The 14,122-nt window shown below is 47.5% G+C and overlaps 1 protein-coding gene and 2 long non-coding RNA genes across 5 annotated transcripts in view; 2 read left to right on the top strand and 1 right to left on the bottom strand.

Moving 5' to 3' along the window:
- The window catches only part of LOC127922523 (beta-mannosidase-like), a 59,198-nt gene extending 51,249 nt beyond the window's left edge, over positions 1 to 7,949 (top strand). Inside the window, 5 exon segments of the mRNA XM_052506383.1 lie at positions 1,152 to 1,642; positions 3,064 to 3,436; positions 4,698 to 4,934; positions 5,957 to 6,510; positions 7,219 to 7,949. Coding sequence (XP_052362343.1) covers positions 1,152 to 1,472 — 321 coding nt within the window. The 3' untranslated portion in view covers positions 1,473 to 1,642; positions 3,064 to 3,436; positions 4,698 to 4,934; positions 5,957 to 6,510; positions 7,219 to 7,949.
- A 295-nt stretch (positions 7,950 to 8,244) lies between these two features.
- On the bottom strand, positions 8,245 to 12,291 carry LOC127922521 (uncharacterized). Its single transcript, XR_008111579.1, has 12 exons — positions 11,883 to 12,291; positions 11,641 to 11,701; positions 11,519 to 11,579; positions 10,871 to 11,025; positions 10,685 to 10,808; positions 10,375 to 10,405; positions 10,127 to 10,188; positions 10,065 to 10,095; positions 9,383 to 10,002; positions 9,104 to 9,165; positions 8,918 to 9,072; positions 8,245 to 8,576 (listed from the first exon to the last, which is right to left on the bottom strand). It is a non-coding gene; the product is annotated as an uncharacterized LOC127922521 (long non-coding RNA).
- A 407-nt stretch (positions 12,292 to 12,698) lies between these two features.
- LOC127922522 (uncharacterized) lies at positions 12,699 to 13,621 on the top strand. 3 transcript variants are annotated; one of them, XR_008111582.1, is made up of 3 exons: positions 12,699 to 12,829; positions 12,914 to 12,955; positions 13,082 to 13,621. It is a non-coding gene; the product is annotated as an uncharacterized LOC127922522 (long non-coding RNA). The 3 variants fall into 3 exon arrangements; XR_008111581.1 differs by having other exon boundaries at positions 12,914 to 13,039; XR_008111580.1 differs by having other exon boundaries at positions 12,914 to 13,291; positions 13,334 to 13,621.
- Positions 13,622 to 14,122: the final 501 nt, after the last annotated feature.

Raw genomic sequence — 14,122 nt, 5'->3', positions numbered from 1 at the left:
TTTTGTAATGCAACTTTAGGTATGATTAAACGTTAATAAGCGATCAAATTGATCACGAGGCGAAGTATATTCTTTAGCTGTCCGTCTGGAAATAATGTCCGGGTAATTCTCAACCAAAATATCCGGTCGGAGACCGGAGGAAATGGGCTGTCTCTTCTTCGTTTGACCAAGAAACAAATCGTAGGCAAATGACAAGACTCTAGACAACGTGTGGAAGCTGTAGGTATTGCAACCTCAGCCCCATTAAATGTGGTTCACCTTTATCAATGGGTTCAAGTCGCGCATGGATATATATTTCCATTTTCAGTGATCAGATTTTCCTGCGCTTTTCGATGAAACGCACGTTCTGTTATAGTCACAGCCGTGATTTAACCAGTTTTATAAACGTCTGAGTGTTTTCTATCCACACATACTAATCATATGCATATACTATATTCCTGGCATGAGTAGCAGGGCGCTGAAATGTTGCGCGATTTTTAACAAAATGTTCGAAAAAGTAGGGGTAGGATTAACAGGTTAAATGGAAGAAGTCTGGAACCACCAAGACTCTTCCTAGAGCTGGCCACCCAGCCAAACTGAGCAATCGGGGAGAAGGGCCTTCCTTGGTCAGGGATGGTCACTCTTGACAGAGCTCCAGAGTTACTCTGTGGAGATGGGAAAACCTTCCAGAAGGACAACCATCTCTGCAGCACTCCACCAACCATGTCTTTATGGTAGAGTGGCCAGGCGGAAGCCACTACTAAGTAAAAGCACATGAAAGCCCGCTTGGAGTCCCCGGGCAGGCTAAGTGGATAACTGTGTTCCTCTTTAGTCCTCTGGCAGGTGGATAACTGTGTTCCTCTGTAGTCCTCTGGCAGGTGGATAACTGTAGTCCTCTGGCAGGTGGATAACTGTGTTCCTCTGGCAGGTGGATAACTGTGTTCCTCTGTAGTCCTCTGGCAGGTGGATAACTGTGTTCCTCTGTAGTCCTCTGGCAGGTAGATAACTGCGTTCCTCTGTAGTCCTCTGGCAGGTGGATAACTGCGTTCCTCTGTAGTCCTCTGGCAGGTGGATAACTGCGTTCCTCTGTAGTCCTCTGGCAGGTGGATAACTGCGTTCCAACACCATCAGTGACAGAGTACTGATTGTAGACTGATGTATCTTGTTGTCAGGTTTCAGTCTATGAGTGGAGCAGTCTGGATCCTGTGTGCACTGTGGCTTCCGGATTGGTGCTTGTGGAAGGAGGAAGTGCTGAGGTCATCCACAAACAGCCAATCACAGCCCTGCTGGCGGGGTGTGGGCGCGGGAGCTGTACCCGCCTCACCTGTCTCCTGACCTTTCACCTTGAGGACGTCAACAGCCAGCAAGGTCCCATTAACCACCTCTTCCTCAGCTCACCCAAAAATGCCCAGCGGATGCTGAGACCCAACATCACAGTAAGATGGACTGACTGGACACAACGAGTGACAATGACATCACCACAACTGACCTGACTGCATCATCATGAGTTCTGCTTCTAATTCTGTCATATCAATCATATTTGTCCGCTGGATCTCCTACAGGGTAGTCTGGGTTCATATACAGCTTGGTACCCTCCCTGTCTCTCTGGGACGGCAGGAGGACTAATGTATATGCTGTTAGGGTAGTCTGGGTTCATATACAGGTTGGTACCCTCCCTGTCTCTCTGGGACGGCAAGAGGACTAATGTATATGCTGTTAGGGTAGTCTGGGTTCATATACAGCTTGGTACCCTCCCTGTCTCTCTGGGACGGCAGGAGGACTAATGTATATGCTGTTAGGGTAGTCTGGGTTCATATACAGCTTGGTACCCTCCCTGTCTCTCTGGGACGGCAGGAGGACTAATGTATATGCTGTTAGGGTAGTCTGGGTTCATATACAGCTTGGTACCCTCCCTGTCTCTCTGGGACGGCAAGAGGACTAATGTATATGCTGTTAGGGTAGTCTGGGTTCATATACAGCTTGGTACCCTCCCTGTCTCTCTGGGACGGCAGGAGGACTAATGTATATGCTGTTAGGGTAGTCTGGGTTCATATACAGCTTGGTACCCTCCCTGTCTCTCTGGGACGGCAGGAGGACTAATGTATATGCTGTTAGGGTAGTCTGGGTTCATATACAGCTTGGTACCCTCCCTGTCTCTCTGGGACGGCAGGAGGACTAATGTATATGCTGTTAGGGTAGTCTGGGTTCATATACAGCTTGGTACCCTCCCTGTCTCTCTGGGACGGCAGGAGGACTAATGTATATGCTGTTAGGGTAGTCTGGGTTCATATACAGCTTATTACCCTCCCTGTCTCTCTGGGACGGCAAGAGGACTAATGTATATGCTGTTAGGGTAGTCTGGGTTCATATACAGCTTGGTACCCTCCCTGTCTCTCTGGGACGGCAGGAGGACTAATGTATATGCTGTTAGGGTAGTCTGGGTTCATATACAGCTTGGTACCCTCCCTGTCTCTCTGGGATGGCAGGAGGACTAATGTATATGCTGTTAGGGTAGTCTGGGTTCATATACAGCTTGGTACCTCCCTGTCTCTCTGGGACGGCAGGAGGACTAATGTATGTGATGTTAGGGTAGTCTGGGTTCATATACAGCTTGGTACCCTCCCTGTCTTTCTGGGACGGCAGGGAGGACTAATGTATATGCTGTTAGGGTAGTCTGGGTTCATATACAGCTTGGTACCCTCCCTGTCTCTCTGGGACGGCAAGAGGACTAATGTATATGCTGTTAGGGTAGTCTGGGTTCATATACAGCTTGGTACCCTCCCTGTCTCTCTGGGACGGCAGGAGGACTAATGTATATGCTGTTAGGGCAGTCTGGGTTCATATACAGCTTGTTACCCTCCCTGTCTCTCTGGGACGGCAAGAGGACTAATGTATATGCTGTTAGGGTAGTCTGGGTTCATATACAGCTTGGTACCCTCCCTGTCTCTCTGGGACGGCAGGAGGACGAATGTATATGCTGTTAGGGTAGTCTGGGTTCATATACAGCTTGGTACCCTCCTGTCTCTCTGGGACGGCAGGAGGACTAATGTATATGCTGTTAGGGTAGTCTTGGTTCATATACAGCTTGGTACCCTCCCTGTCTCTCTGGGACGGCAAGAGGACTAATGTATATGCTGTTAGGGTAGTCTGGGTTCATATACAGCTTGGTACCCTCCCTGTCTCTCTGGGACGGCAGGAGGACTAATGTATATGCTGTTAGGTTAGTCTGGGTTCATATACAGCTTGTTACCCTCCCTGTCTCTCTGGGACGGCAGGAGGACTAATGTATATGCTGTTAGGGTAGTCTGGGTTCATATACAGCTTGGTACCCTCCCTGTCTCTCTGGGACGGCAAGAGGACTAATGTATATGCTGTTAGGGTAGTCTGGGTTCATATACAGCTTGGTACCCTCCCTGTCTCTCTGGGATGGCAGGAGGACTAATGTATATGCTGTTAGGTTAGTCTGGGTTCATATACAGCTTGTTACCCTCCCTGTCTCTCTGGGACGGCAGGAGGACTAATGTATATGCTGTTAGGGTAGTCTGGGTTCATATACAGCTTGGTACCATCCCTGTCTCTCTGGGACGGCAAGAGGACTAATGTATATGCTGTTAGGGTAGTCTGGGTTCATATACAGCTTGTTACCCTCCCTGTCTCTCTGGGACGGCAAGAGGACTAATGTATATGCTGTTAGGGTAGTCTGGGTTCATATACAGCTTGGTACCATCCCTGTCTCTCTGGGACGGCAGGAGGACTAATGTATGTGCTGTTAGGGTAGTCTGGGTTCATATACAGCTTGGTACCCTCCCTGTCTCTCTGGGACGGCAGGAGGACTAATGTATATGCTGTTAGGGTAGTCTGGGTTCATATACAGCTTGGTACCCTCGCTGTCTCTCTGGGACGGCAGGAGTACTAATGTATATGCTGTTAGGGTAGTCTGGGTTCATATACAGCTTGGTACCCTCCCTGTCTCTCTGGGACGGCAGGAGGACTAATGTATATGCTGTTAGGGTAGTCTGGGTTCATATACAGTTTGTTACCCTCCCTGTCTCTCTGGGACGGCAAGAGGACTAATGTATATGCTGTTAGGGTAGTCTGGGTTCATATACAGCTTGGTACCCTCCCTGTCTCTGGGACGGCAGGAGGACTAATGTATATGCTGTTAGGGTAGTCTGGGTTCATATACAGCTTGGTACCCTCCCTGTCTCTCTGGGATGGCAGGAGGACTAATGTATATGCTGTTAGGGTAGTCTGGGTTCATATACAGCTTGGTACCCTCCCTGTCTCTGGGACGGCAGGAGGACTAATGTATGTGATGTTAGGGTAGTCTGGGTTCATATACAGCTTGGTACCCTCCCTGTCTTTCTGGGACGGCAGGAGGACTAATGTATATGCTGTTAGGGTAGTCTGGGTTCATATACAGCTTGGTACCCTCCCTGTCTCTCTGGGACGGCAAGAGGACTAATGTATATGCTGTTAGGGTAGTCTGGGTTCATATACAGCTTGGTACCCTCCCCTGTCTCTCTGGGACGGCAGGAGGACTAATGTATATGCTGTTAGGGTAGTCTGGGTTCATATACAGCTTGTTACCCTCCCTGTCTCTCTGGGACGGCAAGAGGACTAATGTATATGCTGTTAGGGTAGTCTGGGTTCATATACAGCTTGGTACCCTCCCTGTCTCTCTGGGACGGCAGGAGGACGAATGTATATGCTGTTAGGGTAGTCTGGGTTCATATACAGCTTGGTACCCTCCCTGTCTCTCTGGGACGGCAGGAGGACTAATGTATATGCTGTTAGGGTAGTCTGGGTTCATATACAGCTTGGTACCCTCCCTGTCTCTCTGGGACGGCAAGAGGACTAATGTATATGCTGTTAGGGTAGTCTGGGTTCATATACAGCTTGGTACCCTCCCTGTCTCTCTGGGACGGCAGGAGGACTAATGTATATGCTGTTAGGTTAGTCTGGGTTCATATACAGCTTGTTACCCTCCCTGTCTCTCTGGGACGGCAGGAGGACTAATGTATATGCTGTTAGGGTAGTCTGGGTTCATATACAGCTTGGTACCATCCCTGTCTCTCTGGGACGGCAAGAGGACTAATGTATATGCTGTTAGGGTAGTCTGGGTTCATATACAGCTTGTTACCCTCCCTGTCTCTCTGGGACGGCAAGAGGACTAATGTATATGCTGTTAGGGTAGTCTGGGTTCATATACAGCTTGGTACCCTCCCTGTCTCTCTGGGACGGCAAGAGGACTAATGTATATGCTGTTAGGGTAGTCTGGGTTCATATACAGCTTGGTACCCTCCCTGTCTCTCTGGGACGGCAGGAGGACTAATGTATATGCTGTTAGGGTAGTCTGGGTTCATATACAGCTTGTTACCCTCCCTGTCTCTGGGACGGCAGGAGGACTAATGTATATGCTGTTAGGGTAGTCTGGGTTCATATACAGCTTGGTACCCTCCCTGTCTCTCTGGGACGGCAGGAGGACTAATGTATATGCTGTTAGGGTAGTCTGGGTTCATATACAGCTTGTTACCCTCCCTGTCTCTCTGGGACGGCAAGAGGACTAATGTATATGCTGTTAGGGTAGTCTGGGTTCATATACAGCTTGGTACCCTCCCTGTCTCTGGGACGGCAGGAGGACTAATGTATATGCTGTTAGGGTAGTCTGGGTTCATATACAGCTTGGTACCCTCCCTGTCTCTCTGGGATGGCAGGAGGACTAATGTATATGCTGTTAGGGTAGTCTGGGTTCATATACAGCTTGGTACCCTCCCTGTCTCTCTGGGACGGCAGGAGGACTAATGTATGTGATGTTAGGGTAGTCTGGGTTCATATACAGCTTGGTACCCTCCCTGTCTTTCTGGGACGGCAGGAGGACTAATGTATATGCTGTTAGGGTAGTCTGGGTTCATATACAGCTTGGTACCTCCCTGTCTCTCTGGGACGGCAAGAGGACTAATGTATATGCTGTTAGGGTAGTCTGGGTTCATATACAGCTTGGTACCCTCCCTGTCTCTCTGGGACGGCAGGAGGACTAATGTATATGCTGTTAGGGTAGTCTGGGTTCATATACAGCTTGTTACCCTCCCTGTCTCTCTGGGACGGCAAGAGGACTAATGTATATGCTGTTAGGGTAGTCTGGGTTCATATACAGCTTGGTACCCTCCCTGTCTCTCTGGGACGGCAGGAGGACGAATGTATATGCTGTTAGGGTAGTCTGGGTTCATATACAGCTTGGTACCCTCCCTGTCTCTCTGGGACGGCAGGAGGACTAATGTATATGCTGTTAGGGTAGTCTGGGTTCATATACAGCTTGGTACCCTCCCTGTCTCTCTGGGACGGCAAGAGGACTAATGTATATGCTGTTAGGGTAGTCTGGGTTCATATACAGCTTGGTACCCTCCCTGTCTCTCTGGGACGGCAGGAGGACTAATGTATATGCTGTTAGGTTAGTCTGGGTTCATATACAGCTTGTTACCCTCCCTGTCTCTCTGGGACGGCAGGAGGACTAATGTATATGCTGTTAGGGTAGTCTGGGTTCATATACAGCTTGGTACCATCCCTGTCTCTCTGGGACGGCAAGAGGACTAATGTATATGCTGTTAGGGTAGTCTGGGTTCATATACAGCTTGTTACCCTCCCTGTCTCTCTGGGACGGCAAGAGGACTAATGTATATGCTGTTAGGGTAGTCTGGGTTCATATACAGCTTGGTACCCTCCCTGTCTCTCTGGGACGGCAAGAGGACTAATGTATATGCTGTTAGGGTAGTCTGGGTTCATATACAGCTTGGTACCCTCCCTGTCTCTCTGGGACGGCAGGAGGACTAATGTATATGCTGTTAGGGTAGTCTGGGTTCATATACAGCTTGTTACCCTCCCTGTCTCTCTGGGACGGCAAGAGGACTAATGTGTATGCTGTTAGGGTAGTCTGGGTTCATATACAGCTTGGTACCCTCCCTGTCTCTCTGGGACGGCAAGAGGACTAATGTATATGCTGTTAGGGTAGTCTGGGTTCATATACAGCTTGGTACCCTCCTGTCTCTCTGGGACGGCAGGAGGACTAATGTATATGCTGTTAGGGTAGTCTGGGTTCATATACAGCTTGGTACCCTCCCTGTCTCTCTGGGACGGCAAGAGGACTAATGTATATGCTGTTAGGTAGTCTGGGTTCATATACAGCTTGGTACCCTCCCTGTCTCTCTGGGACGGCAGGAGGACTAATGTATATGCTGTTAGGTAGTCTGGGTTCATATACAGCTTGGTACCATCCCTGTCTCTCTGGGACGGCAGGAGGACTAATGTATATGCTGTTAGGGTAGTCTGGGTTCATATACAGCTTGGTACCCTCCCTGTCTCTCTGGGACGGCAGGAGGACTAATGTATATGCTGTTAGGGTAGTCTGGGTTCATATACAGCTTGGTAACCCTCCCTGTCTCTCTGGGACGGCAGGAGGACTAATGTATATGCTGTTAGGGTAGTCTGGGTTCATATACAGCTTGTTACCCTCCCTGTCTCTCTGGGACGGCAGGAGGACCAATGTATGTGATGTTAGGGTAGTCTGGGTATGGTTGACTTCCATAGTGACCTGTCTCTCTCTCTCTCTGAATGGTCAGTATGACTTCCATAGTGACCTCTCTTTCTCCTCTCAGGCCGAGGTGCAGCAGGACGAGATTGGAGGATACACCGTGACCCTGCAGTCCTCTGCCGTAGCAGCTTTCGTATGGCTGGATGTGGGGGACGTCCCAGGACGATTCGGCACCAACGGATTCCTCATGGTCACCAGGAACAGAATAGTCACCTTTAACCCCTGGGGTCCCACCAGTACCCAGCAGCTAGCCCAGGCACTGACTGTTACGTCATTGAGAGATGTGTACTGACTATCTTGCATATCAAATGGCATCCTATACCCTACATAGTGCACTACTTTAGACCAGAGCTCTATGGGTTGTCCACTGTATAGGGAATAGGGTGCCCACCTTCTGTGGCTCAGTTGGTAGAGCATGGCGCTTGTAACGCCAGGGTAGTGGGTTCGATTCCAGGACCACCCATACGTAGAATGTATGCACACATGACTGTAAGTCGCTTTGGATAAAAGCGTCAGCTAAATGGCATATATTATATTATTATTATATTATTTTGGACGTACTTACTGAACCACTACCCAGTACCCAGGAGTTAACCCAAAACACTCTCCCTAACCTCTCTGAGATGAGTACTGTGACCTTCTCCTAACCTCTCTCTGAGATGAGTATACCTCAGACGTCAGGCTAATTACTGAGGATACCGCCAGAAGTCAGGCTAATTACTGAGGATACCTCCAGAAGTCAGGCTAATTACTGAGGATACCGCCAGAAGTCAGGCTAATTACTGAGGATACCTCCAGACATCAGGCTAATTACTGAGGATACCTCCAGACATCAGGCTAATTACTGAGGATACCTCCAGAAGTCAGGCTAATTACTGAGGATACCTCCAGAAGTCAGGCTAATTACTGAAGATACCTCCAGAAGTCAGGCTAATTACTGAGGATGCCTCCAGAAGTCAGGCTAATTACAGAGGATACCGCCAGAAGTCAGGCTAATTACAGAGGATACCTCCAGAAGTCAGGCTAATTACTGAGTATACCTCCAGAAGTCAGGCTAATTACAGAGGATACCTCCAGAAGTCAGGCTAATTACTGAGGATACCTCCAGAAGTCAGGCTAATTACTGAGGATACCTCCAGAAGTCAGGCTAATTACAGAGGATACCTCCAGAAGCCAGCCTAATTACAGAGGATACCGCCAGAAGTCAGGCTAATTACAGAGGATACCTCCAGACGTCAGGCTAATTACTGAGGATGCCTCCAGAAGTCAGGCTAATTACAGAGGATACCGCCAGAAGTCAGGCTAATTACAGAGGATACCTCCAGAAGTCAGGCTAATTACTGAGGATACCTCCAGAAGTCAGGCTAATTACTGAGGATACCTCCAGAAGTCAGGCTAATTACTGAGGATACCTCCAGAAGTCAGGCTAATTACTGAGGATACCTCCAGAAGTCAGGCTAATTACAGAGGATACCTCCAGAAGTCAGGCTAATTACTGAGGATACCTCCAGAAGTCAGGCTAATTACTGAGGATACCTCCAGAAGTCAGGCTAATTACAGAGGATACCGCCAGAAGTCAGGCTAATTACTGAGGATACCTCCAGAAGTCAGGCTAATTACAGAGGATACCTCCAGAAGTCAGGCTAATTACAGAGGATACCGCCAGAAGTCAGGCTAATTACAGAGGATACCTCCAGACGTCAGGCTAATTACTGAGGATACCGCCAGAAGTCAGGCTAATTACTGAGGATACCGCCAGAAGTCAGGCTAATTACAGAGGATACCTCCAGAAGTCAGGCTAATTACTGAGGATACCTCCAGAAGTCAGGCTAATTACTGAGGATACCTCCAGAAGTCAGGCTAATTACAGAGGATACCGCCAGAAGTCAGGCTAATTACTGAGGATACCTCCAGAAGTCAGGCTAATTACAGAGGATACCGCCAGAAGTCAGGCTAATTACTGAGGATACCTCCAGAAGTCAGGCTAATTACTGAGTATACCTCCAGAGGTCAGGCTAATTACTGAGGATACCTCCAGAAGTCAGGCTAATTACTGAGGATACCTCCAGAAGTCAGGCTAATTACTGAGGATACCTCCAGAAGTCAGGCTAATTACAGAGGATACCGCCAGAAGTCAGGCTAATTACTGAGGATACCTCCAGAAGTCAGGCTAATTACTGAGGATACCTCCAGAAGTCAGGCTAATTACTGAGGATACCTCCAGACATCAGGCTAATTACTGAGGATACCTCCAGAAGTCAGGCTAATTACTGAGGATACCTCCAGAAGTCAGGCTAATTACTGAAGATACCTCCAGAAGTCAGGCTAATTACTGAGGATGCCTCCAGAAGTCAGGCTAATTACAGAGGATACCGCCAGAAGTCAGGCTAATTACAGAGGATACCTCCAGAAGTCAGGCTAATTACTGAGTATACCTACAGAAGTCAGGCTAATTACAGAGGATACCTCCAGAAGTCAGGCTAATTACTGAGGATACCTCCAGAAGTCAGGCTAATTACAGAGGATACCTCCAGAAGTCAGCCTAATTACAGAGGATACCGCCAGAAGTCAGGCTAATTACAGAGGATACCTCCAGACGTCAGGCTAATTACTGAGGATGCCTCCAGAAGTCAGGCTAATTACAGAGGATACCGCCAGAAGTCAGGCTAATTACAGAGGATACCTCCAGAAGTCAGGCTAATTACTGAGGATACCTCCAGAAGTCAGGCTAATTACTGAGGATACCTCCAGAAGTCAGGCTAATTACAGAGGATACCGCCAGAAGTCAGGCTAATTACTGAGGATACCTCCAGAAGTCAGGCTAATTACTGAGTATACCTCCAGAGGTCAGGCTAATTACTGAGGATACCTCCAGAAGTCAGGCTAATTACTGAGGATACCTCCAGAAGTCAGGCTAATTACTGAGGATACCTCCAGAAGTCAGGCTAATTACAGAGGATACCGCCAGAAGTCAGGCTAATTACTGAGGATACCTCCAGAAGTCAGGCTAATTACTGAGGATACCTCCAGAAGTCAGGCTAATTACTGAGGATACCTCCAGACATCAGGCTAATTACTTAGTATACCTCCAGAAGTCAGGCTAATTACTGAGGATACCTCCAGAAGTCAGGCTAATTACTGAGTATACCTCCAGAAGTCAGGCTAATTACTGAGGATACCTCCAGAAGTCAGGCTAATTACAGAGGATACCGCCAGAAGTCAGGCTAATTACTGAGGATACCTCCAGAAGTCAGGCTAATTACAGAGGATACCGCCAGAAGTCAGGCTAATTACAGAGGATACCTCCAGAAGTCAGGCTAATTACTGAGGATACCTCCAGAAGTCAGGCTAATTACTGAGGATACCTCCAGACATCAGGCTAATTACTGAGGATACCTCCAGACATCAGGCTAATTACTGAGGATACCTCCAGAAGTCAGGCTAATTACTGAGGATACCTCCAGAAGTCAGGCTAATTACAGAGGATACCGCCAGAAGTCAGGCTAATTACTGAGGATACCGCCAGAAGTCAGGCTAATTACTGAGGATACTGCCAGAAGTTAGGCTAATTACAGAGGATACCTCCAGAAGTCAGGCTAATTACTGAGGATACCTCCAGAAGTCAGGCTAATTACTGAGGATACCTCCAGAAGTCAGGCTAATTACTGAGGATACCTCCAGAAGTCAGGCTAATTACAGAGGATACCGCCAGAAGTCAGGTTAATTACTGAGGATACCAACTAACTACACGGGAGTACCTTACATCAGAAGTCAGGCTAATTACTGAGGATACCAACTAACTACATGGGAGTAATGGGGTACCTTACATCAGAAGTCAGGTTAATTACTGAGGATACCAACTAACTACATGGGAGTAACGGAGTACCTTACATCAGAAGTCAGGTTAATTACTGAGGATACCAACTAACTACATGGGAGTAATGGGAGTACCTCCAGAAGTCAGGCTAATTACTGAGGATACCAACTAACTACATGGGAGTAACGGGAGTACCTCCAAAAGTCAGGTTAATTACTGAGGATACCAACTAACTACATGGGAGTAATGGGAGTACCTCCAGAAGTCAGGCTAATTACTGAGGATACCAACTAACTACATGGGAGTAACGGGAGTACCTCCAGAAGTCAGGTTAATTACTGAGGATACCAACTAACTACATGGGAGTAACGGGGTACCTTACATCTGAAGTCAGGTTAATTACTGAGGATACCACCTAACTACATGGGAGTAACGGGAGTACCTTACATCTGAAGTCAGGTTAATTACTGAGGATACCACCTAACTACATGGGAGTACCTTACATCTGAAGTCAGGTTAATTACTGAGGATACCACCCTCTCTCTGAGATGAGTACTGAGACCCTCTCCCTAACCTCTCTCTGAGATGAGTGCTGAGACCTTCTCTCTGAGATGAGTACTGAGACCCTCTCTCTGAGATGAGTACTGAGACCCTCTCCCTAACCTCTCTGAGATGAGTACTGAGACCCTCTCCTAACCTCTCAGAGATGTGTACTGAGACCCTTTCTCTGAGATGAGTACTGAGACCCTCTCCCTCACCTCTCAGAGATGAGTACTGAGACCCTCTCCCTAACCTCTCAGAGATGAGTACTGAGACCCTCTCCCTAACCTCTCAGAGATGAGTACTGAGACCCTCTCTCTGAGATGAGTACTGAGACCCTCTCCCTGAGATGAGTACTGAGACCCTCTCCCTAACGTACCTCAGAGATGTGTACTGAGACCCTCTCTCTCTGAGATGAGTACTGAGACTCTCCCCTAACGTACCTCAGAGATGTGTACTGAGACCCTCTCTCTGAGATGAGTACTGAGACCCTCTCCCCTAACCTCTCAGAGATGAGTACTGAGACCCTCTCCTAACCTCTCAGAGATGAGTACTGAGACATGAGAAACCCCAAAACTCTCTGTCAGTTGGATTCGACAATGTTGTGTGTGGGATTTGTTGTAAATAAGACACAAGTGAAGGAATTTGCTTTAATAAAGTAAATGGAGATATATTTTGTACGGTTTTATTTTGCTATAATTTAGATTTGTTTATTTCAGACTACAAGGAAAGTCCAATGTTGTGGGTAAGGCTTTACATACACTAACTAACTAATGTAGATCAATGGGTCTAGGAGGCTACAGGAAATAGGACTACTGTAGGTCATTGGGTCTAGGAGGCTATAGTAAATAGGACTACTGTAGGTCATTGGGTCTAGGAGGCTACAGGAAATAGGACTACTGTAGGTCATTTGGTCTAGGAGGCTACAGGAAATAGGACTACTGTAGATCATTGGGTCTAGGAGGCTACAGGAAATAGGACTACTGTAGATCATTGGGTCGAGGAGCCTATAGTAAATAGGACTACTGTAGGTCATTGGGTCTCGGAGCCTATAGTAAATAGGACTACTGTAGATCATTGGGTCTAGGAGCCTGTAGTAAATAGGACTACTGTAGGTCATTTGGTCTAGGAGGCTACAGGAAATAGGACTACTGTAGATCATTGGGTCGAGGAGCCTATAGTAAATAGGACTACTGTAGGTCATTGGGTCTCGGAGCCTATAGTAAATAGGACTACTGTAGATCATTGGGTCTAGGAGGCTACAGGAAATAGGACTACTGTAGATCATTGGGTCGAGGAGCCTATAGTAAATAGGACTACTGTAGGTCATTGGGTCTCGGAGCCTATAGTAAATAGGACTACTGTAGGTCATTGGGTCTAGGAGCCTACAGGAAATAGGACTACTGTAGGTCATTGGGTCTAGGAGCCTGTAGTAAATAGGACTACTGTAGGTCATTGGGTCTAGGAGCCTATAGTAAATAGGACTACTGTAGGTCATTGGGTCTAGGAGCCTACAGTAAATAGGACTACTGTAGGTCATTGGGTCTAGGAGCTTACAGGAAATAGGACTACTGTAGGTCATTGGGTCTAGGAGCCTACAGGAAATAGGACTACTGTAGATCATTGGGTCTAGGAGGCTACAGTAAATAGGACTACTGTAGATCATTGGGTCTAGGAGGCTATAGTAAATAGGACCACTGTAGATCATTGGGTCTAGGAGCCTATAGTAAATAGGACTACTGTAGGTCATTGGGTCTAGGAGCCTACAGGAAATAGGACTACTGTAGGTCATTGGGTCTAGGAGTGTTAAGTCATGTTGTAATCAATGTTCATAAATTCCAATGATCTTTATCTGTCTGATACCCAGAGGTTGTAAAGTTCTGGTCTGAAATAAAACAGACAGAATTCCCAGCTCACAATTGATCAGGCAAGTGTGTGTGGGTGGTCAGCTCCATATCTGTGAGCTTTGAAGTGCTACAGTGTTTTCTGATCACTGCAAACTACTGAGAGGACAGGACAGGATAGAATAGGATAGAATAGGACAGGATAGAATAGGACAGGATAGTACAGGATAGAATAGGACAGGATAGAATAGGACAGGATAGAATAGGACAGGATAGGACAGGATAGAATAGGACAGGATAGGACAGGATAGAATAGGACAGGATAGAATAGGACAGGACAGGATAGGATAGGAC

This window comes from Oncorhynchus keta, unplaced genomic scaffold, assembly GCF_023373465.1.
Source record: "Oncorhynchus keta strain PuntledgeMale-10-30-2019 unplaced genomic scaffold, Oket_V2 Un_contig_2612_pilon_pilon, whole genome shotgun sequence".
NCBI classification, from domain to species: Eukaryota; Metazoa; Chordata; class Actinopteri; order Salmoniformes; family Salmonidae; genus Oncorhynchus; species Oncorhynchus keta.
Note: the sequence above shows the minus strand (reverse complement) of the source record. Positions and strands in the feature narration are given on the sequence as shown.